The 25,173-nt window shown below is 34.2% G+C and overlaps 1 protein-coding gene across 1 annotated transcript in view; it reads left to right on the top strand.

The window, feature by feature from the left end:
* The first annotated feature begins 228 nt into the window (after nt 1-228).
* ROBO2 (roundabout guidance receptor 2) overlaps nt 229-25,173 on the top strand; it is a 537,609-nt gene continuing 512,664 nt past the window's right edge. The window contains exon 1 of the mRNA XM_065875890.1: nt 229-592. Coding sequence (XP_065731962.1) covers nt 229-592 — 364 coding nt within the window. The remainder of the gene's footprint in view (nt 593-25,173) is intronic.

Here is a 25,173-nt window from a genome sequence, read left to right as displayed (position 1 = left end):
TTTTATTTGTCCTGACTCATGGAACATGTTAAAACTAACTCATTAGAATTAACGTATTAATTTACTGCTATATTGTCTTGTTCCAAAAGGGACTTGGAATGACTTACGAGATGCATAAAGAACAAAAGACTGAAATATAAATAAAATAGTAGTAAGTGCAGTTTGAATGATTGAATAGTTTAATTTTACCAGTGTGAACCTAAGTGAAACAAAAGCTATAGATAAGGAATGTTAAAGCTTGTCTTCATTCTGTCACATTTTGTAGGATCTCGTCTTCGCCAGGAAGACTTTCCCCCGCGGATTGTGGAGCACCCTTCCGATGTCATTGTCTCTAAGGGAGAGCCCACCACGTTGAACTGCAAGGCCGAGGGCCGGCCAACGCCCACCATTGAGTGGTACAAGGATGGCGAGCGGGTGGAGACTGACAAGGATGATCCCCGGTCCCACAGGATGCTTCTGCCCAGCGGTTCTTTATTCTTCTTGCGCATCGTGCACGGGCGCAGAAGTAAACCTGATGAAGGAAGCTACGTGTGTGTTGCAAGGAACTATCTTGGTGAAGCAGTGAGTCGAAATGCATCTCTGGAAGTGGCATGTAAGTAAACGTAATGAATCTCATAAATGGCATGCGCTTTTACTTTGATTTTTTTTTAATAAGCTTTGATTTGTTCTCATAGATGCTTAATACCTATAGAATACAACAATCAATACTCTCTGCATAATTTTACTTTGCCTTCTCCAAAGAAGGCTTGTCAAAATAATGTATAGCCAAGGTGTTGCAGTAAATTTATTTATATTGAAGCAATGTGGGTATTATGATATTATATTAAAGCAAGGCGGCGATGATGCTGGTCGTATTTAAAATTTGAATTATTAATGAGAGATATAATAAAATATTAAGGTTAGCAATGTTAAAATAAAAAGTTTATGTGTAACATGGGATCAAATATAAGGTATAAATTCATTATTGTACCTATTCCTGTTACCTATTTATATATAACTAATATATTATATATACATGTATATATATTTTAAATCTAACTTTTATTGGGCAACTTTAAAAAGAATATACTCTTTAGGTTATATTAACTCTTTTACTTCCAGGCTAAATTCAGGGATCATTACCCTAGGCATGCAGGGGAAAATATACCAACAACAGCAACTATATTTTTTTATCAAAAAAATTCATCAGAGAAGAGAACTGATTTCTGTTTAGGGACAAAATGTGCATATAGAGGAAGGTCTTACTCAGTTTTGGTAATCAGCAGTACGTAAGGATTTGTCCTGCCCTTGCCACTTAAAAATATATTTATTTATTAATCAGGTAGCCCAAATAGCACTAGTAAATCAAGGCATCAAGGCTTTGCATCTGTTTGATCATTGAGTCCATAACTTTGTTTTTCTGGATGGTTTTCCAGAACAAATTTCAAAATATGTTAGATTTGTTTTCTGGTTTATAAGTGAGGATTTGGTGTCATAATTATTTTGGTATTCTCTATTTTGAAGGAATACTTTATCAAGAATTATTTGTGAATAAGATGGCAATAACTGAGCTTAAAAAAAGTTTGTGCTCTTCAGCTTTCTGCTTGTACCAGTAGGTGTTCATAGGTAAGAGAATTGAAATATTTCAGGATGCATGAGTCTTTTTTTTATAGCTGGGATGAGAGGGCCGGATAATAGTTCATGGTCTCATGTCTGCAATTAACTTTGATACTTATACTCACATGCTATATGGTATCACACTAAATTATAAAACTTGTGTATATGTGTATTGAAATTCTCACAATGTATCATTACCTTTATACATGAAAACATCTTCTAGTAAACAAAATCATACAATTTCTTATTCAGCTATCACAATGAAAGCTTTTGCTTTTACGCATCCAGTCTTTTGATTTATGCTTTTGTACCAAGAAATCTGGAACCCAGTCCATGCTTGAAATGTGTAAGTCCAATAGGAAAAGACTACAGGAATCCTAAAACCCAAATTTTTAAATCAATGAGCTTTGAGAAATTTATTATGTGAAGTACTTTGAGATATAAGCATTAGAACTTTTGCTAGTAATACCATTTTGCGCCAGTTGCTAGGTAATTTCATTTTTATAACTTACTTCAAAAAGCAGTTAGATTAAATGCAGTTTAGTGAGATTTGAAATATATACACAGAACCTCAAGAATGCAAATATTGCTAACTGTCCATTTTTATTTTGAAATATCTTATTTCTGGAACATTTCAAACATACTGAAATACTGCAATGTCAATTCTATTGATTGTTTTCCCCACCATATCCCTTTACAGTAAATATAACATGCATTATTCTTTCTTTTTATAGATAAAATGAAACCCATGATGGTTAGGTGACCAAGACTAAGGCAATAAATTAATGGGGAATTCAAGATCAGACCATGATTGTTCTAATTTTTAGTTTGAGAGAATTGTACCATATTTCGAAAAACGCTCAAATGAAACCAGGCTCATCTTATATAAATAAAAATAAAGAACTTTTAATTAAAAGTTTTTCTTTTATCCACTCAGCAGCAAATAACTTTTTTTAATTTTTAAATTGAGGTATAGTTGTTGTATAATATTATATCCGTTTCAAGTACACAACCTGGTGATTGACAATTTTGAAAGGTTAAGTTCCATTTATAGTTATTATAAAATATTGGCTAAATTCCCTGTGTTGTACTATATATATCTTTGTAGCTTATTTATTTTAAGCAAATAACTATTTTTAATCCTTCACTAACTTTCTTCTCAATATTAAAGTTTATCTAAATTGGCCAGTCCTTTTATTGTTAGACAGCTATAAACTTATCTTTATTCTGATCTGATCCTTAGCATTGTTAAAATTGCTCCCAACACACATGTATCTTGTACTTTTATTTAACATAAAGGATTTCTCTCTTTCTTAATTGCATCATTAATAATTAATCAAACTGTTTTAGAGGGAAAATTTTAAACCACGATTTTTTTTCAATGTACTATGACAGTTACATTTTTCTTTATTTTTAAATCAGTGAGCTTTGAGAAATGCTAAAAAATACTTCTGACCTAGAGAGGAACACAAGAAGAGTTCTAAATTGGATTTAGCTAGTGAATAAAATTCTTTCTTCTAATGCCCTGTCAACAGTTCATGCCATTTGAGGCAATAAAAGATCAAATAATATCCATTTATATGTTGCTCATCCCTTTCGCATTAGCTCATCAGTCTTCTCCATTTCCTTATGTGTTTCATAAAATGTGTTAATATGGAAATTTAGGTCAAAGCATTGTGATTTGTCAATCCTATTGGTAACCAAGGTGTATTTTTATAAAATGATAGGAACCGCTGTGGGTCATATAAATGTCTGGCCTTCATATTTTAGGACACTCAAAATAATTGCTCAATTATGGCATATCCATTTCTTCATTTGTTAAAGGAAAGAATGGAAACCTAAAAACACTATGTATTTGCAGAGCTGCAGGTAGCTTGATATGAGGTTGGTGGGCAGCGTAAGTTAGAAAGATAGGTATGTGCTGAATCATAAAATCTAGACTTTTTGTTATGTAAAAGGAGATTCTTTCCTTTCAATTTTGAAAGAAAATTGAAGATAGGGTTAAAGGGATGATGACTGAAGTTGAGCGGAGTTAAGAAGCTGTCAAATCATTCAGAAAAGAGTATATGTTAGATTTTAAACTGAACAAAGCAGTGAGGATTAAAAGAAGGAAATAGTTTGAACTGTATTTAGAAATTATAAATTATATCACTTTATGGTTGGTTTGGGGAATAGAGGGTGATTCCCAGATGTTTTTGGGGGAGTAACTGTGTACATTATGATACCTATCATCCAAAGGGATGGCAGATACAGGAGAAATAACTCTAGTGAGAACAGGAAAGTGAAGTCAGCTTGGTTGTATTGTTTGACATGCCAATGAAATATCAAGGTAAAAATATGCCATATTCCATTAAGAAAAGAGCTTCTAGAATTGAGAAGTCTTTCCCAGATGGAGGTTGAAGCCAGGGGAGTAGATAGACATAGATGTGATTGTCCAGGCAAGCTGTGTGTAGGGCTGCGATCACTCCCATTGTTTGGAAAGAATATTTAATGTTGGGCAAAGGAAAGTCTAGTTCAGGAGGCTCAGAGGAGGTATTGGAGTGATAGAACATGGGACGTGGAGTGACAAGAAAAATAAGGAAATAATTTTAAGAAAGAAAAAGTGGTTGGCAATGCAAATGCCACGTGGTAGTCTAAATAAAAAGTGTCTGTGGTCTCTAGGGGTGGAAAGAAAGCACAGCAGCTGAAGAATGAGTTGGTAGTGGAGTTGGAGTGGCAAGTGCTGCCTGTTCTTTCAAGAACTCAGGGGCGGTCAAAATCGGTTGCGAATTGATTTAGGTGTATATAGGAATATCTAGGTGGTATGGATAAGTAGCAAACAACCTTGTTATAACTTTTATTGTGAAATAATTATTGATAAAAAATCTGGAATTTTTGACTCTGCTTCGTCTTGATTTTCATTTTTAATTTCAACAATCTTGCTTTCTGCTGTCATATGATATGAGCAGTTTTATTGATAACCGTCTGTCTTGACGGATTGTATAGAAGTTAGCCTGTTTTTATCATACTCTATTCATTCCCTTTTTGTTTTATTAAACACAGAGTTCACTTTTATGTAACGGAACAACATGATTGAGGAAAAAACTATTCAGGGCCAATCCTTGCAGTGGAGATTTGAATCACTTACCACATATTTGCTTTTTTCCCCTCTTGGTTTGGAAAAAAAAAAGCAATCCAGAATGTACTTTTTAGATCACTTTAACTCAAGGAAGGTATTTAGGCAAAAAAGTGATTTTTACATATTTAGAAAACAGAATTGCAGGTTCTACAAGTAAGGCACTTGGCACTGAAGAATTTAATACATAGTTTTCCAGTGGGACCACCAAGAGAGCTGAGACGTAGCTGGTGCAGATAGGATTTCAGTTTGAACTCCAGGGCTCCCTGTGTTTGGAGCAGAAGGAGCACAGGGGTCCTCACGCAGATTGTGGCTGCCTGTGATGCAGCCTGAGTCAGTGGCAGTGCCTAGAGATGGCAGCTGTAGCCCCAGGTGGTAAATATATGACAGCAGCTTGATCTATCGACCAGGGTAAGAGGGGGTTGTGGCCTAAATGAAAATTCATGAAAAATTGATGAAGTCCCCAGATTATTTTTTCCGTTTCCTTTTCTCTGTACTACGCCAGTGCAGAGAGGGGAGATTAAATGAAGTGATGAACGCTTTAGTGGCAAGGAGGTTGTGGTTCAAAGGTCAAGGGTCACTTAGAAACCAGTCTTTTTTTTCCCCTTTCCTTACTTATAAATCAAAACTAAAACACAAGAACTTTTCAGATTACCTATGATTTAGCTTTGCTTTGATAAAAATAAAATAAAATGGCTAAATGTTTGAAAGTTGGCTTTTGATGCAACTACAAAAGAGACTAGATGTGGTTCATAATTCAGTTGGGGAACTAGAAATAGATTGAATTCCATGACTGCAGGGTGATTTCTTTTCTTTTCTTCTTCCTTTTTTTCCTTTTTGTTTCCACGTATGAAGACCCATGCCTCAAGAAAGTCATTTAGAGAAGGAAAAGGTGTTGCATTATTTATGTCACAGATTGCTAGAACAGCAAAGCTATGGAACACTCTACAGACATAATGATCCTGCTTTAAATCCAAAACTAAATTGATGTTTTATCTGTACAAGGGAGAGAGGTTATAGAAGTAGACTGACTTTAGTAACAGAGGTCACAGGTGGCATTAAAAATGAACACAAGGTGAAGTGTTTCATTGATATTTCCAAGTTAATAAATATGTAATTTTTTTCTTTTTCTTTTTTTACTTTCGGCTGTAAATGAATGTTATCCAGGCAAAATACCTTTATGCTCCAAAAACACAGAGATAAATTAAATTGCAGAAAAGCCTGAGCCATGGAGAACTTTTTAAAAAAAATCACTTTACTGAGATATGGTTCACATATAATTTACCCAGTTAAAGTGTATAATTTAATGTTTTTTAGTGTATTCACAGGGTTGTGCAACCAACACCACAATCTAATTTGAACATTTTTGTCACTTATAAAGAAAACTGTATACCCATTAGCAGCCAATTCCCATTCTCCTGGAACCCTTCTGCTACATCCCTAAGCAAACACTAATCTAACTATCTTGTCTCTATATATTTGCCTATTCTAGACATGTCATGTAAATAGAATCATACAATACATGGTCTTTTTTGACTAGCTTCTTTTCCTGAGTATAATGTTTTCAGGGGTAATCTTTGCTGTAGCATGTATCAGTATTTCATTTCTTTACACTGCTGAATAATATTCTATGGTGTGGATGTACCACATTTTATCCGTTCACTTATATGCTGATGGAAATTTGGGTTGTTTCCACTTTTTGTCTTTTACGAATAATGCTGCTATGAATATTCTTGTACAAGTTTTTGTGTGACATATGGTTTCATTTGGGTATTCTCTTGGGTACATATCTAAGAGTAGAGTGCTTAGTTATATGGTAACTCAACTTTTTAAGGGACTTATAGGTAACTTTTAAGTGTAGATAAAAATATTTATTAGTGTTATTGAATTAACCGTATCCAACTCCCCTCTTAGTACAAGGCACAGCTAGAAACATTGCCAGTATTTGATAAATGTTATTGACTGACTGGCATGTTATACTTCCTTGTGTTATATGTCCATATTTTAAGATAAGATTTAATTAATTAAAAATATAAAATAATTAACTCTGTAAAGCCACTGAATGGTCATGAAGTTTCTATTTTTTTCTTTGACCTAGTTATTTAATTCAAGTAGGTATGAATTGATGAAATAAATTCTGAAATCACTTCCCCTTATAAAACTTCTTACCAAACCGTGTTGACTTTGGCCCCAATTAAGTTGGATAGTCTTGCTATTTGAACCTTACTTCACTTTCTGCCACATTTTTATTTGTCCTGAAAGAGGACAGTATTCTGGCTTCTCAGGAGATGACATTATCTTTTCTGAGAATAATAGGTTCTGACATAACCTTTCCTGTTCCCAGATTATTTTTCCTTTCAAAGATCTTAACGTTTGTTTGTTTGTTTGTTTTTCTTTCATTTACTAGGAAGGTTTAGAATAAGAAATTAATGGTGATTATAATAGAAGTTGATTAAGTAATTCCAGGAATAGGGAAACAAAGAACTGCTATCACAACTCAACTTTCCTAAAACAGACAAATGTATCTATTTAAATGCGTAAGAGGCAACTAGTCAATTGGAACTGCTATTCATAGATTTTGACTAAGAAGAATATAAGAGCTACTGGCTTTTTCATGATTCCTCTGTTCGTATTTCTACAAATTTCAAGAGAGAATGCAGAGAATTTTGGGGGAGGGTATACAGACAACCACTCATACCTTAATGTACTTGGGCCATGTTATGCACTAACTTGTATCCCCCCTGAATTCATATATTGAAGCTCTAATCCCTAGTACCTCAGAATCTGACTGTGTTGGTAGATTGGGTCTTTAAAGGAGTAAATTAAAATACAGTTGTTAGGGTGGGTCCTAATCTATTCTAACTGGTGGCCTTATAAGAAGAGGGCGTTTGGACACATAGACACCAGGGAGGCACATGCACAGAGGAAAGACCATATGGGGACACAGTGAGAACGTGGCCATCTGCAAGCAAGGGGAGAAACCTCAGAAGAAATTAAAACTGCCAACACCTTAATCATGGACTTTTAGCTTCCAGAGCTGTGAGAAAATAAATTTCTGCTATTTAAGCACACAGACTATGGTATTTTGTGATGGCAGCCCTAGCAAATTAATACAGGCCATTTGTCTTACAGCAAGAGTAACCACTGGTAAGAGACCATAAAAAAAAAAATAGTGATTTGAATCAAATATTGTTTGTGCTCTGTGGATTTGTACTGCCCTGCATCCACAATGTTGGCCCGAGGCTGTTTTGAAAGAAATCTGTAAACTCAATTGAAAGTATTATAAACCGTGAATGTATGGGCATAGAGGAATCAATCTAAAACATCTTTAACTAGAAAGAAAAGACAGTAGCACATGTTTTGGTATTTTTTTGGTATTAGAGAACAGTGTTAGAAGGTACATGAGTGTGCACACGCACACATCTGTGTTACTTGGGCTGTTTTGTCTGTGTACCTTTTAATTGTGTAATACTCCATCAGATTCTTTCATATACAGGTCTCTCCTTTAATCTTCACAAATGAAGGTGTGAAATTACTATGCATGGAGTACATGTTTGAGCTTATGAACTATTTAAATATGTGTAATGCTGTATTTTGATATCAGGTTTCTGTTAACTGTATTTACTGTATTCAACCCCTCTCCCTTTACAAGTCTCAAGTTGCCGTTCACTAAAATTAGCCTGAATTAACTCTGATTCCAAGGAAAGCACGTAAATAAGAGAAAGAGGAATCTTGATGTTCTCTTCTTTTCCAAAGACTATTTCCCAAAACAGTTTAATCCTGAACTCTGCCAACATGTAAATCCTATCCATGGAGTGATAGCCCAACATATTCATAGTGATACTAAGGTGTATTAAGACAAAACTTGTTGAGTTCAGCTCTTGTTTTCAATCTCAGAATTTTTTTTTTAGATAAAAGTAAGAAAAGACTATTTATGGTTTGGAGGGTTTCCCACCTATAAACCTTCAATTTATTCGATTTCAGCTGGTTTGTAAATATAAATTGATTCTATTGAAAATGTATATAGGTTGACACTGTAGTTAGGAAATGTAATTTTGTGCAGCAACATGTATGCTTTTCTCTCAAGATATGTGTTTCATCAGAAAGACAGGTCTCCAATTTTCCTTCGTTAGGTTGAATTTGTTTCTGATAATTATAATACACATTGTTTAATTCTGAAGCAGCTCCCACAAGGTTTCTATAATTACATAAAGGGGGTTGCACTTTTTTCATGCATGAGTCAGTATATGTGTTAAGCTCTTTAGAGGAGTACAGAAGTAAAAACGGCAGGTGAAATTTTGTTCAACTCTGGAAATTTCTTCTTCTGTAGAAGTCTGTAACAGCCTGTGACTTAACTGCTAAAGGATGAGAGGTTCAATTGAGGAATCAACATATTCTTTACACTCTGAATCATTGGAATTGGTTTTCCTCTTAGGAGATTCTCAAATGCAAACAACATTTTCAACCACCTCTTTCTTAATTAGGAGATATTCATACATTTTTGTCAATAGGGTATGCGTTTTACAAGAAGTAATCTAGGAAAACAATATTGGGCCCCTGTTTAGGATTTCTGTAAACTTTCTGAAGTTCCCTAGCACTGCCCTTCTGGGGCTGCTCAGACATCAGTAGTGTCTCTGACCCTTGGAGAGAAGTCAGGCAAGGATTGTAAGAGAGGCAGGTGCTTTGAGGATGTGACAGACAGATATATAGGCCCAGAATCTGGTGAATTCCAATAAGTTTTTGTATGTTTATTTTGTTTTGCTTTTTTGTTTTTGCAGAAATTCTACCACCCCAAATAGCCCATGGTCACTTACTCACTGGTTAGCCTAAGCCTGTTAAAAAGTTGATCCTCACAAAGCCTGCAAGCAAGGGTGTCAGCCTGGGTTACAGGCAGCAAGAAAAGTCCGATTGGCCTACGCCGTTGGCCCTTTAAGTAGCATCACAAGTAGGGCCTAGAAACTGAGTGTAAAGTAACATCTAAGAAGAAAAGGGCTCTTTTTATCACATATACCTTTTTCTGATAATCAGGCCATTTTCCAGTTATACAAGTACTTATTATTTATAAAGACAATCATTAAGTTTTTTATGTGGTTATCTAACATCTAAGTCTGTACAAAGACTTTGGCACAAACTTTACAGTTTTTATATATAAACTGTAAAATTATGGAAAGGTAACATGACTATTTTACTTTCATAATGTCGTATTCAATATAGACTGTTATGTATACATATATATATCAACCTGCTTCACTCTCCTCCTACTTGCTTTTTCTGCTTATTCACATTGAATGAGGATGTTCAGTGTTTTTCCTTAAATCTATTCAAAGGTCTTTACTGGCTTTCTTAGGCATTAGGAGTAAAAAGCAGCTTAAGAGATCCATGCCTTCAATGGTGCTTGTGTTATAAGTGAGAAGCCTGGGAAACCTCATCAAGTAGCAGCTCACCTTCCACTGTGGTGTGGGGTAAAGGCCCTCAGACAGGACATGCCACAGGCATTAGAAGAAGTGACATCAAATGCTTCTGGATGAATATGAATGGAAAGTGGCCTTAGAAAACTGGAGAGAAGTGTAAAAGCAAAGACCTGAGGCTGTGTGTGATTAGCCAGTGTGGGGAGTACTTACTGTATTGTTGAATTGGAGAACGTATGTAGGAGAGTAGAGGGAGATAATTTAAATAGGGAAGTAGAGATTGGTCATAATTAAATGAACTAAGGAGCTTGCACGTTATCCTAGAAGACCTGAGGGAGCCTTCAATGTTTTTTGATTTGGGAATGTTACTTGTAAGGTATGAAAGGGGATATGTTAAAGGCAGTATAAGGTGGATTAGAACATGGAAGAGTGTGAAGGTAGGAGATCTATTACAAATTAAGATATGGTAAGAAGAAGGTTGAATTACTTTGATGAATTAAATTGATATTTGAAAGATGGGAGATGGCATTTCAAAGGAGAATTGATGCACATTTAAGAAATGAGTTTGTGGTCCAAGGGATGATATAAATTTAGTTTGCTACATTTTTGGACAGTACTTTCTAATTGCTAGGTACTCAGCTAGGTGCTCAGGATACTGATATTTAAAACAAGAGTTGTTTAATAAGTATAGAGTTTCAGTTTTGCAAGATGAAAACGTCCTGGATATCTCTTGCACAGCAATGTGAATATACTTAACACTACTGAACTGTATGCTTAAAAATGATTGAGATGGTATATTTTATGTTACCTGTGGTTTGTTTACCTCAGAAACAAAAAACAAAAAACAGAACAAGAGATGACTCATTCCATCAAAGAGTGTTCAACAAGATGGTATAAAATGTAAGTCCTAGAGTAAGGAACACCTGAACATGTGGGAATTCAGAGGAAGAAAATACTGATTTTGCCAAGAGAAATATGGACCAGGTTAAATGATTTCTATAAGTGGAAAGTCAGTAAAAATAATCACTAAATGCCAGGATTTTTCCTAACTGTTTTATATTTACAATTTGTTTTGAGTATAATTCTCAAAACAACTTATTATTTTCTCTCTATTATATCTGAGGCCAAATCTTTGTTAACTTAGCAATTTTTGCACAGTAAGAAGAGTCAGGATATGAAACCAGACAGGCTTTGCCTAGAGTTTGCTTTCTTAACTACCATGCTAAGTGGTCTCATTGATTCATTTAAGCAAACAAAATCATTTGACACTTAGAAGAAATCATTAGCATTTGTTTTAGGTATTCTATCCAGAAATGGTTATCCAGTTGTATACATACAATGAGAATACTGGACTACATAAAGTCTAAAGCTTCATTTTGGTGCTAAAATTCTGTGATTCATGGGGTACTAAAGGAAACAAACAACAGAAAGAGTAAGCTTTCTTTTTTTAAATTTAGTTATATATTGACATTTAAGAGCTCATTAGTTTATTCAAGTAATTTGATTTTCTCTGTACAGTTCCTAGTTGTCAAATATCAGTATGAGGAAGATCCATCACTTTCAGGTCTTATTGACATGTTTGCAGGCCAAAGCAGCTTGGAGCTTAAGAATCAAATTTATAAGAAGAGTTATCTATCATTTAATATCTAAAGATAACTTGATTAAGTTTTATAAAGAAAAAAAGGGAGTATGATAATAGCAATGATACCCTTACAGTATTTTCTCGAGTTCTTTAGAAGTTATTAACATATTAACATGCATTATCTCATGGCCATATTTGTAGAAATTTGCTAACTTTGATAGTTTCTTTCTAAGTTCAGTACTTAATGTTAACAATGGTCAATTTGGCTTTCAAATAACTCTAGTTTTAATTTAAAAATTGATTAAAGGAGGAATTGTTTTTTCAATAAATGATAACTTAGAGCAATTGGATATTCAAAGGCAATAAAAGAAGCTCAAGTTACAGTTCAAACATTATACAAAAATGAATTAAAAATGGTTTAAATATTTAAATGCAAATCATAAAATTTATAAAACTTTTAGGAAATAGGACAAAAATCTTTGATACCTTGGGCTTGGTAAAGAGTTCTTAGACATGATACCAAAGCACAAACCAAAAAGATAAAATAAATAAATTTGACATCAAGATGAGAAATTTTTATTCTCTGAAAGATCTTGTCAAGAGGATAAAAAGACAAGTTAAATACGAGGAGAACATACTTGCGAACAACATATATCTGACCAAAGATTCATATCTAAAATGTATAAAGATCTCTCAAAGCTCAACATTAAATAAAACGAATAATCCAGTTAGCAAAAAGGGCATAAGACATAAAGAGACATTTCACCAAGAGGATGTATGGCAGGGAAATAAGCACTTGAAGAGATGTTAAAAATCACTAGCCTTAGGGGAATGCACATTAAAATAGACTATGATGAACAATCACTACCTACCATTTAGAACAGCCAAAATACAAAATCGTGATCTCTCTTTCATTACTGGTAGGAGTGTAAAATTGTACAGTCACTCCGCAAGATAGTTTGACAATTTCTTAAAACACTGAACGTACATTTACCATACATTTGCACTCCTGGGCACTTAGCTAAGAGAAATGATAACTTACATCTGCACAAAAGCCTGTACACAACTTTAAAGCAGTTTTATTTGTAAAAGCAAAAAAAATGGAAACAATTAAAATGTCTCTCAATAGGTGAATGGTTAAACAAACCATGTTATATATATATACCACGGAACACTACTCAACAATAAACAGGAATGAATTATTGATATGCACAATGACTTAGAGAGATCTCGAGGGCATTATGCTGAGTGAAGAAAGCCATTTCAAAAGGCTACATACTGTATGGTTCCATCTATATAGCCTCCTCATAATGACAAATTTATAGTGATGGAAAAGAGATTACTGGTTGCCAAGGGTTAGGGATGGTGGGGAGAGAGCCATGGGTGTGTTTATGAGGGGAGAGCAAGAGGGTGATCTTTGTAATGATGAAACAGTTGCGTATCTTGGTTGTGATAATGGTTACGCAAATATACATATGATAAAATGACATAGAAGCACATGCATTGTATCAATGTCAAATTCCTGGTTTTGGTATTGTACTATCATTATGTAAGATGTAACCACTGAGGGGAAACTAGGTAAAGGGTACAGGGGACATGTCTGTACTATCTTTACAATTTCCTATGAATCTATAATTATTTCAAAATAAAAGTTTAAAACAAATAAGCTAACTACCTTAAGTAAACATAAGTATATAAAAATGTCTTAGTAAAAACTAATTATTTTATGACTTTTAAATGTTAAGTGTTTTGCTTAAACTTTGATGAATTCAGATTTTCCCAAATTTCTTTAAAATTCACTTATTCAGATTCACTGTTTGAAATTAATTAAATACAACTTGTGGTATGTTCTACATACAGTTCTGTGAATTTCTTTTTCTATTTTTGATTTTTGCTCCATCATGGTTTTTGAGTTTAATTATAGGCTTTTTTTTATTGGGGGGAAAGAAGTGGGGGTGTTAAAGTAAGAGGGGAGTGGTTGTTCCTAAGAATAAAGAGTCCCCAGTACTTGACCTAATGAACAGGGTCTCTTATTGCATTAAGCTGCCAAAAAAGTCTCTTACTCTAAACTGCATTAATAGTTCAGATTAAGAAATGTGATCCAGCTTGATTTTTTTTCTGCTAAAACTATGGGTGGAATATTGTTAATAGTTCTGAGTACCAGTTTAAATTCACCATTAAAACTGGAATACCACTAGAAGAGAAAGAGTAAGGATTTAAGACTGTCACAAGTAGAAAAAGCAGAAGGAATTGGGATTATTATTGAGGAACAACGAAGACATGGGTAGGGCCGGTAGTTCTCACCAAGCACATCAAGAACTGTCATCCCAAAGAGAGAATATATTTGTTCCATGTGACCCTTGAGGAAAGAAAAGGACCAGTGTGTGGAAGCTGCAGGTTTTGCCTCAGCATGCCAGACAATAATTATGGCGTACATGTTCTTTCTTGGGATTTTTAGGGAATTATAGACAAACCAAGGCCAATATGATGATGTGGTCAGAAGAGAACCTAAAAAATTACATACAACTATATATTTTCTTATAGCTTTACCTTATGTTTTACCTCAAAGGAAAAATCAGTCTTCATGATAATGAAACAAGATAACAAAACTTAAGTACTGGTGACTTATTTAGTCTCATCACTTTATTATTCACAAGGAATTCCATAAAGTAGAAATGATTTCCTTAAATTTAGTATTATCATGTTTCATGAAAAGTCCTTGGAAAAATCTCACTTATGCATATGTCTTACACATCTTATCTTGAAATCCTTTGAGATTATAAGCAATTAAATTAATTGCATTTTGTAGTCCAACCCCTCATTTATAACATATAATTCCCCAGGACCCACATGTACAGATTCAAGAGTAGCTTGATAGAAAGACTGATTTATTTTTGTTTTCTTCCTGGATCTGCTTTGAATATTCTTAAAAGAAGGAGGAATATGCTGTTTAATATTCATATAAGATTTTCTTTTAAAAGCAGCTTCTCTCAAAAGCCTATTGTTAAACAGGACTACCTAGAAAGGGGTCAACTTGCAAAATCCTTCCTAACTACTTGTTTGGTTCTTTTATTGATGGATAAGCTGATAGAATCTAATCTTCATATGTGTCTGTCATTAACAGAGATGTAAGAATTTACATCTCTCAATTTACTTTGTCTTTCTTTTTTCTGTCACATCATAAGGAAAAGCTTTACTAACGAAGTACCCAATGGTAATAACCCATTATATGCTAGGATCTCTCTTTATATCAGATGACATGCAAATGAACTGTTCTATTTCTATGGAGAAAGAAAGACAAGGAGTGGTGTAGTTAATCATGCTTGAGGGCTGCCATAGTGTCTTCTGGGAAATATTATCATTATTCATTCTTATTTAAGGGTCCTTATCCTGTGCATAAGAAAATCTCCCATTCATTCCATTTGGGTTTGATGTTAATTACAGGGGCATTAATGGAAGCTTTCTCATAAGAAATGGATGTAGGACTAAATCAGAAAAAAAAAAAAAAAGCAACCTTTGGGTGAATCGGGTCATCAAAAAACCGTGCATGAAGAAGCTGGCAGGTTGGAGGAACCTTAGAGATCATCAGTCCCCTTATTGTTCAGATGTAGAAACTGAGGCCTTGAGACATGAACTGACTTAACCAAAGCCCCCAGTTGATGAGAGGCAGGCCTGAGATGACAAATGAGGGAGCCAATTTCATCAGACAGCAATGGAGAGGAAAGATAATTTGAGGAATTTCTTTTCCCAGAAAGGACCAGGTTCTGGCCCTGTTCTCCTATTAACTAGTTCTATAATTTTGGCAAAGGTTTTAACCTCTCTGGATCTCTTTTCTTGAATTTAAGGTGAGGGGATTAGACTAGATCATTCGTCCTCCAGAAAAGTGGAAATCTAACTGAGCTACTATAGACGGTTTGCATGCGACTACTGGACAAAGTTCATTGAAAAAAGATATTTCCAACAGATCATGTATGTTTGGATTCCAGAAACTGACAGGAGCCAACCTTGGGTATCAAGTAATTGAGCAGTAGTCTTTTTTTTATTTATTTATTTATTTTTGGCTGTGTTGGGTCTTCGTTTCTGTGCGAGGGCTCTCTCTAGTTGCGGCAACCGGGGGCCACTCTTCATCACGGTGCGCAGGCCTCTCACTATCACAGCCTCTCTTGTTGCGGAGCACAGGCTCCCGACGCACAGGCTCAGTAGTTGTGGCTCACGAGCCCAGTTGCTCCGCGGCATGTGGGATCTTCCCAGACCAGGGCTCAAACCCGTGACCCCTGCATCGGCAGGCAGATTCTCAACCTCTGTGCCACCAGGGAAGCCCGAGCAGTAGTCTTTTTAACTGGCCATTCCCCCAGTCTGTGAAAAAAACCTTATTTCTTATCTCAGATAATATTATTTTTTTCTTTCTTTTTCACCATTTCTTCAAGCAAATTCTGGTCGACAACAAATAATTGATAATATTGCTGATAAAATGAAGATTTTCCTTAATCTTCTAGTCTTTTGAGGATTTAACTGATCATGGATCCACATCTATGCAGTCTCTAGTCACCTTGTCACCACGTAATTAAGTAATTTTTCTTTTAGGCATTCAGGTCTAAGGTAAATTTTTTTTGCAAAAGTATGTGTATTCTGGATCAGTGTTTCTAGTCTCTTGAAGTTTAATGTAAACAAATATAAATTTCTAGTATATAAATTGGATTTTGTTTTGTTTCTCTAAAAGAAGTATTGAAGCAAAGCAGCTAATTTTTGAGATGTATTTGACTTACACATAGTGTATAAAATATTTTATTAGTTAAAATGCATGTTTGTCTTTTACTGAAATATTTTCATAATTATATGAAATTAATTTCATAATTATACACATAAGCAGGCATATATTAGACCAACATAACATTGCTCTTCTTTCTGGACCCATGTTATCTAAATTACTAAAAAAAACCCTTTCTACTGTGTATGTCTTTTTGTTTGTTTCTTTGTTTTATTTTTCCTTATTTTGTCTTTTATTTTTCTACCTTTTTTTCTGATTATAAATACGTTCTTTTTTTTTATTCGAGTATAGTTGCTTTACAATATTGTGTTAGTTTATAATGTACAACAAAGTGAATCAGCTATGCATATACATATATCCCGTCTTTTTCGGATTTCCTTCTCATTTAGGTCACCACAGAGAACTGAGTAGAGTTCCCTGTGCTGTACAGTAGGTTCTCATTAGTTATCTATTTTATACATAGTATCAATAGTGTATATATGTCAATCCCAATCTCCAAATTCATCCCACCCCACTTTCCCCCTTGGTATCCATACGTTTGTTCTCTACATCCGTGTCTCTATTTCTGCTTTGTAAATAAGATCGTCTATACCAATTCTTTTAGATTCCACATAAATGCGTTAATATACCGTATTTGTTTTTCTCTTTCTTACTTACTTCACTGTGTATGACAGACTCTAGGTCCATCTACATCTCTACAAATGGCCTAATTACATTTCTTTTTATGGCTGAGTAATATTCCACTGTATATATGTACCACATCTTCTTTATCCATTCATTCTTTGTCCATCTGTTGATGGACATTTAGGTTGCTTCCATGTCCTGGCTATTGTAAATAGTGCTGCAGTGAACATTGGGGTGCATGTATCTTTTTGAATTATGGTTTTCTCAGGGTATATGCCCAGTAGTGGGATTGCTGGGTCATATGGTAGTTCTATTTTTAGTTTTTTAAGGAATCTCCATACTGTTCTCCATAGTGGCTGTATCAATTTACATTCCCACCAACAGTGCTAAAGGGTTCCCTTTTCTCCACGCCCTCTCCAACATTTATTATTTGCAGATTTTTTGATGATGACCATTCTGACCGATGTGAGGTGATACTTCATTGTAATTTTGATTTGCATTTCTCTAATAATTAGTGATGTTGAGCATCTTTTCATGTGCCTCTTGGCCATCTGTATGTCTTCTTTGGTGAAATGTCTATTTAGGTCTTTTGCCCATTTTTTAATTGGGTTGTTTGTTTTCTTGATATTGAGCTCCATGAGTTTTTTGTATATTTTGGAGATTAATCCTTTGTCCATTGCTTCATTTGCAAATATTTTCTCCCATTCTGAGGGTTGTCTTTTCATCTTAGAAATGTTGGAAACTACAGAAAAGTAAAGAAAAAAATTACCACCAGAAATAAACATCATTATTTCCACTGTGGTTTTTTTTTCTTTATCAACACTATCACTTTAATAATAGACAATCTGTGAAGTAGATTCAGTTTTAATACGTCAGTAAAATAAAAGATGAAAATACTATACATGTAAATAAATATATCTATAATTTGGTCAAATTGGATAAGCTGTAACATAATTTGTCTATATTTCTTCAAAGAACATTTAGAAATCTTATAATAATGGTTTGCACATGCACTAAGGAAATAGGAATAATCTAAATTGCAAACATGTTTAATAAGTCGTTACAAATTCTAACATTGTGGTTTTTTGGAAGAGTTTTCATATCATAGTCTTACTGCCAAATACTTTATATCATCTCTGTAAAATAAGTTATAATCATTTATTTTTCTGTCACAAAAATAGTTGTCTTTCAGCTTTCTAACTGTGGTGATACCTTTGTGAATACTAGTCCTTCTTCCACCTTTTTTAAACTAATTACCATATATAACAGGCCAAATTTTACTTGGTAAAGATCAACAAAATAATTTTCAGTGCAGGGACTAACTATACTTTTATGGGCCCTTTAAAAGTATTTATGTATTTTTTGCTTGGGATTTTAGAGGTAGTTTATTCTTCATTTCTTAAAACTATTTATTTTAATAAATAGATATATTTGGGACTAGAAAGCAAATTGAGAATAGTTTTGTTTTCGTATGTGATGTCAGTTCTAAGAAAAATTTGTTTATTTCATCCACCTAGTTTTCTTTTACTTATATCCTAGTCCTCAGTTGGAGTGACAGTTGGAGTGACATTTGGAGTGACTGGTGTCTTGAGTGATGTAGTTAATGAGTTCTAGCGACATCATGACCCTGACCCCTCTGTGGCCCTGGCTCCTCTCATCCATCTTCTTAACCCCACAGGCTGAATCAGTGTGTAGAATCAGGATTAAACAAGTGTGCATAAACAAGTTCAAGAGTTTTCTGTTATGGCTGCCAGCGCATGGAATTGGCAAAGTAAGACGTAGAGAACTTAATGCTGAGAATGCTCTTTGTGCACCTCCACAAATCCTGTTGGAGAAATCCCTAGTGTTTGTGGTCACTGCAGTGCACCTAATCTCAGTTTGCTCCATTCCCGGACAGTGGTGGTGGTTGGCCCTTATAATCACAGAGCTGTTGGCACATTCAATGAAAGGATGGCTGATCTATCACTTACCTAGTGTCACATGTTACTAAAGCTTTTATCTCATTAACTATGATTAATGTTTGTGTGGAATGGGCTTGTCATGTAACTGTTCACATTCAGCAATTTTCAATCCCTTAGCTTACTTTAACAGATGAGAGCTTTATCTTAGGCACTGGGCACCCTTATTTGCAATTGCTATTGTAACGTGGCATGGTAACTGCGTGATGTAGCTCTTCCTTGACTCTTGCCCATTATCAGTGTTCAGTGTGTTACTTGTCATTGAACTTGGGATGTCTTCAATATAACTGTAGTCAGACTGAAACCTATGAACAGTTTGGCTTACGTAGAAAAGAATAGAAGAAATGCAGTAGAACTGTAATGAAATATTTTTCTGTTATTTCTTAGTCTAAAAGTTGTTTTCCTAATATGATTTCCACTTAAGTCTATTTTCTCAAAGTGAGATGGAAACGGGTAGAGATTAAGGATGCCCGTTATTTTCTTGCCTTTGGCTGTGGTTCTTGCTTTATCTGTTCCACATTTGACAAGTCTTTCCCCTTAGCTCAGGGCACCATTTGATAAGTTGACCAGTCAGTGATTAAACATATTTATTTAGTTCAATGGGTCAGAGCTATTGCGACAGATAGAAAATTACTGATGGATTATCAATTTCAGCACCTCTGACATCTGGCCTCAATGTAGTCCATCATTTGAGGACTCATAACACATTTGCTTGGACAATAACATGCTCAGCTACCTGTGTGATCACAGAGCTGGATATTGGAAATATTTTGTGCAGAATTAATAACACAGAAATCACAGAAACTAGACGAGCTCTGCACCTACACTTGAAAAGTAAAAACACCCAAGAGTTTACACTGTTTAAGGCTGGAATGAAAGCTGACTTGTAGTTTAGATATGCTTTGCTGATTTGGGTAATGTTTTTATAATTTCTTTAACAAGGACATTTTGGAATTGCTGAAATAGATGTTTGGAAATACTTTGGAAACTATAATACATGTAAAAAACTACTTGGGTCAAAATGTTGTATTTAAAAATCGTAATGAAATAAAAAATGGGCTTAAGTTTTGATCTACTGAAGTTATGGAATTTCCAAAATAAAACCCCAAGTCAAATACTTACCATTGTAATTCTTTTTAATTATAAACAAGATTTCAAATAGGATTTGTAAAAACATTTCTTCTTTTTATTGTTACTGTTGAGTGATCCTTTTATCCTAAGTGAATTCTAATAATAAAGAATGAGTCTTGTGGCAAATGCTAATCTAACATGGAAATAATTCTACTCCTCTGTCCATTTGACTAAAATTTATTCCAATACAATCTTCTTCACATCCTTATTTCAAATTTTCATATAAAATTTAAAAATAATCTTGTGATTAGTTTTTTCAAACAAATATGATTCAGGCTAGCAGTTTGTTTTAAGGTATGTTCGTATCTTTTAAAAACTGGTCACACTTGTTAAGAAGTTAATAGATCATGACAGATAATAAGCTCTAAGTTTTATTTCAGCTTTATTCTCATTTGTAAATATTTCATGTGATTATCCCTATATCCTTATATCCAATGTCTCTAATGCCCTACTTTTCAGTGATTCTACATTTAATATTTATGTGTTTTGTCATAAAAGTATTTGTGAAGCTGAAAATGATTCTTAATCTTCAAAGGGCTCATTTTCACACATTCTCTTGAATCTACAAACTGGTAAGAGCTTAGAAATGTTACCTTTGTTCACAAAATAAAGATTGAACTCATTGACATTATAATTTACATTTATTCACTAAATCCACATCAGAGCTATTTGCCATAAAATTGATAGGCCCTTTGGAATGTCCAGCACAATGTGTAATAACTTGGCAATATTACAGGTCATAATAGGTCATTATTTATTGCTACAGACTTCCTGATTTGTCTTGAAATTAAATGAGGTTTCCTCTATAATTTTGTGAAAACGTTTAGTAGTTGACTATAGCATTTAATCAACTCATCTCTCCTTAGATGCCTCTGAGTTGGTTTGGAAAATTCTTAGATGAATTCTAGTTGTAGGATCCTCTCTGGAATCAAGGTGTGTGGTCAGTTAGACTGTCATGGATGTTTAGATCAGACACAATTAAAAAATGAGGGTGGTCAGATTAGGATATCTGGATTTGAAGGGTTGTTTTGAGCAGTCACAGGGAATCCATTGCAACATCTTCCTGAAAGACCAACCCTTCTAAATATCAGAACATTTCACATCTGTCATTTGCTTTAAGTCCTTAAATATGATGCCTAGTGCTTAATGCTTCTTAAGATTTGTGCTTTTAAAATTAGCAGTGCTCACTATGTTCTCCATATTTTGACTCACTTTTACCTGCCTAAGTTTGCCTTTGACTTTTATTCTACACCACCTACTTCTCTCCAAAATAACATTTTTTTTTCATTTGCAATTTCTGGCATATGAACTGTATTTAAGTTACTAGGAGCAGGTCAACAGATATTTGCATGTACAACAAGCAAACAGCAATGGAAAAATGATACACATTATTTTGGAACAAAGATCCATTACATGGAAATGTGATTTAATCAAAATGAAGCAACTTAATTCATTAACATAAATTATGTGTCAAAGTTTCTTTGCATAAAGGACACTCATATGTTAGATTGCCAGGTGCTCTCATATAGAAAATGATGCTATTATCTGATGCTAATATCTCCCTATTACCACACAGGGAGACTGAGAAATTAAGCAAAGAAATGCATGTGAAAGTACCTTATAAACTATAAAGAGCTCTAATGTGAAGTATGTTATTTTAATGTTGTGTGCGTTTCTTGGAACAGAGATGGTAAGGGAGAAAACACATAACTATCCATTCTTAGAGGCTTCCGTGCTGACAGTCTAAGACTTATGGTTTTACAGAATTCATATTGATATATAATTATTTTTCATTCAAGGACGTTAACATTGGCCAATTTCATGTACTAAAATGCTCAGAACCACCGTTTCAAAATGTTGCCCTGTTAAGCATTTGTATCGGTAATTTGGAATGACTTTCATCCTCGACTATTTTTTTTTCATAAACCCTATTAAGTAAGCATCAAAGATTTTTTCACTCTTTTTATATTATGGGATTACTGCTTTGCATCATCTACAACGTTGATTTCAGCATTTACGCTCCATTTTTTAATGTGATGAACAATTACGGTAACAAGTAAATGAAAGTATGATTATTTTAACTTGTAACATGCACTGACATGTATTCCAATGTGTCCAGCATATACGTTTCTTCTAAAAATGTACAGGACATTTGGGGAAGATATGGAAAAGAACTAAGTCAATGATGTTGATATAACAACCTAATAACTTTACTTTGATGACCTAAAAGGTTGTAGGCACTGGGGTAATTTGGCAAATTATAAAACTTCTAAAATGTATGCTGAAGGGATTCAAACTAAATCATATTATACCCCTGAGCTGGATTGATTCACACTGTAATTACCTCTCAAAAAACTGATGATATGTTAATATTCAATTGATAGTTGTAAGTTGACAGTAAAATTTTAAATATGGAGTACCTACACAAAATATGAAAGGAAAGTTTGCCTTTATTCTTTGAATTTGTGATTAGCCTGGCATAATTATGATTTCTAACAGTTACAAACATAGAATTCAATGGCATAGCTGGAATTACAGTGATAGCTTTGGCCTTGAAAAACTTCCAACTTTGCCAGCTAAGTATATTACACTCCTCTGTCTTCAGAATATTGTGCATTTCAGCTAAGTCTGAGTAAAGACTTAAAAAATAATTAAGAAAAAGCACTTGAGAGATTTTTTTATACTGAGTTGAAGAGACAATTTAAAAATTGGAAATTGTACCTGACCAGTCTTGTTTGACAGAATTCTTACACTTAGGAATCCCCAAATTTCTTATAAATCAATGTTTGGGCAAATTAATGGGAGGCACAATGCAGATGTTTAGTATTATTATGCCAACATTGAGTATATATTCAGGTTTTGATATTCTTTTTAAATTATTTTAAAGTTTCTGATATTCTGTTAGCAGAATAATTTGACTAGTTTCATTGTCTATCCATGTAAGTCCTTCATTGCTTGAAATTGAGTGAGAAATGGGACATTCTGGTTTAAATATTTTCCAGTTAACTCAGTTAAATCAGATTCCCTTGGTTTGTTTTGTATAAGCAACGATGCTCTGTTGGAAATTGTTACTAAAATTTTTATTTTATATTATGCATTAGTTGAAATTTCTTGGGTGATTAAGGTCTCATCAGGATAGTTACCGTAAGCATTAGTTTTCTTTATATTATGAAACTTGAATGTGCTATGGTATTGCACAGTGAAAAATTCAGCCTTTCCTTTACATAAGTTGAACACTAATTATATTCTGGAAACTTTTCATACTCCATTCGATCTTCACTTCAAGCCACTGATGTTTAGGATATTAGTTTCTTTTTTTCATTGTGAAGAAATTGAATGGCAAGTTGGACAAAAACTTTGCCCAAAGCCATACAGCTTGTCAGAGGGGAGTTTTGAATCCCTGTGTGTCAGTTCACTGATCTGAATTTCTTTCCACTTAAACAGTTTCTAGAGTATTTGACCTAAGGGAGACTTCTTAGGATTGATCTCTGTGAGTATGAAGTGCAACAAGGAATTCTGATTTTTGTGAGAGCTCAGGATCTTGGTTTATTGAGGTGTAACTCATTCTCTGCAGATGAAGTAGATAACTGTTCACAGTACTGGAGTGTGTGTGTTTATATGTGGGAAGAGAGAGCAACAAGGTATTAAATACTAATGTGCTCTCCCCAACAATAGAAAGGTGGACTGTTTGCTTTGTGGCCACAAACATAGGCACTTTTTGTATGATTTTACAGTTCAGACTGGTGCCCCTTGCCACCTAAAGCTGCAGTTGTAAATCTGTTGGTGGTCCATACAGGTGTATGAATTAGTAAGCATTTCTTAGACAAAAAGTTGGGGTTATAATTTAGTTCTCACTACCCCTCTCCTTTTGTGTGGACTAAAATAGTTAACATATAAATTCTTCATTAGCGTTCATAGTCAAAGAATATGTAGAAATCCAAAAAGTTAGCTGATTTAAACAGATTATCACTACACCAGTGCTAAACTCATAGAGAATGGCCATTCAAAAGGCTGAAGTCCAGTCAAATATCTTTTTTACGGTGATGACATCGTAAAAAATGAACCTATGATGCTTCCTCAAAGCTTCCTTCTCGGATCTATTCCACACGTGGTGTTGTAGTAATATCGCGAGCAGTGAAGTATTAAAGCAGTTTTGTCTTGTGTTCTTTCATTCTGACAGGCCAATGACATAATGCCGACAAGCCATGTCTGATAGATTCAAAATTAAAAGTGAATGCCCTCCCTTTTTTTCCTAGCTTGTGCCTAATGGCCTTTGAGCCAATGTGCAATTTCACTACTTCTGACATAGTAAGTCTTCCATAGTAAGTCTGGGAACAGCTGGTGAGGGTCTTTTCTCAGGCTGCAAAGGATGGTTTTATCAAAACCATATTACTTTGTTGTTAAAGGAAAAGAATGGAGAGGAATCAGCAATAAATACAAAGGCTAGTTCAGGATCTGAACTCAAAAGCAGTGTGCTGATAAAGGTATTAGCCATATATATACAATTTAATACTTTTGCAATAAAGTTAACCAGTTGATTTTCATAAACATGCAGGGAGCAACAGCACTGAGAAAAATAAAGGTAGAAATTTAAAGTGCTCTGTGAATTGATTCTTAGTTATACACTATATTATACAGTTCTAGTAGGGAAGGTGATCAGCAATGTATGGGACCAAGACTTTAAATATATTCTAGGCACATTTTATCTGCTGCAGCTTTTCCACTGGATCAAAAGTTTTTCTTCTCTGGCTATATAATTCAAGGTGATTTATTTGGCTCTTGCTTTTACAAAGACATATGAAAATATCTTGGAGAATTTAGAAAATAATTGAGGTTGATTATTAGAAAAGTCTGCAAATATTTTGTTCATTTATTTATTCAATCAGTGAAGTACTTACTAGAATTTATTATGAACTTAGCCTGTTTCAGTGTGTTTGAAGGTGTGGGCTTTGCTTTTTGACTGTTTATATACTAATTGGAAGAAATAAGAC

This window comes from Phocoena phocoena, chromosome 4 (genome assembly GCF_963924675.1).
Source record: "Phocoena phocoena chromosome 4, mPhoPho1.1, whole genome shotgun sequence".
Classification (NCBI taxonomy): Eukaryota; Metazoa; Chordata; class Mammalia; order Artiodactyla; family Phocoenidae; genus Phocoena; species Phocoena phocoena.
This window is presented reverse-complemented; position numbering and strand designations above follow the sequence as displayed.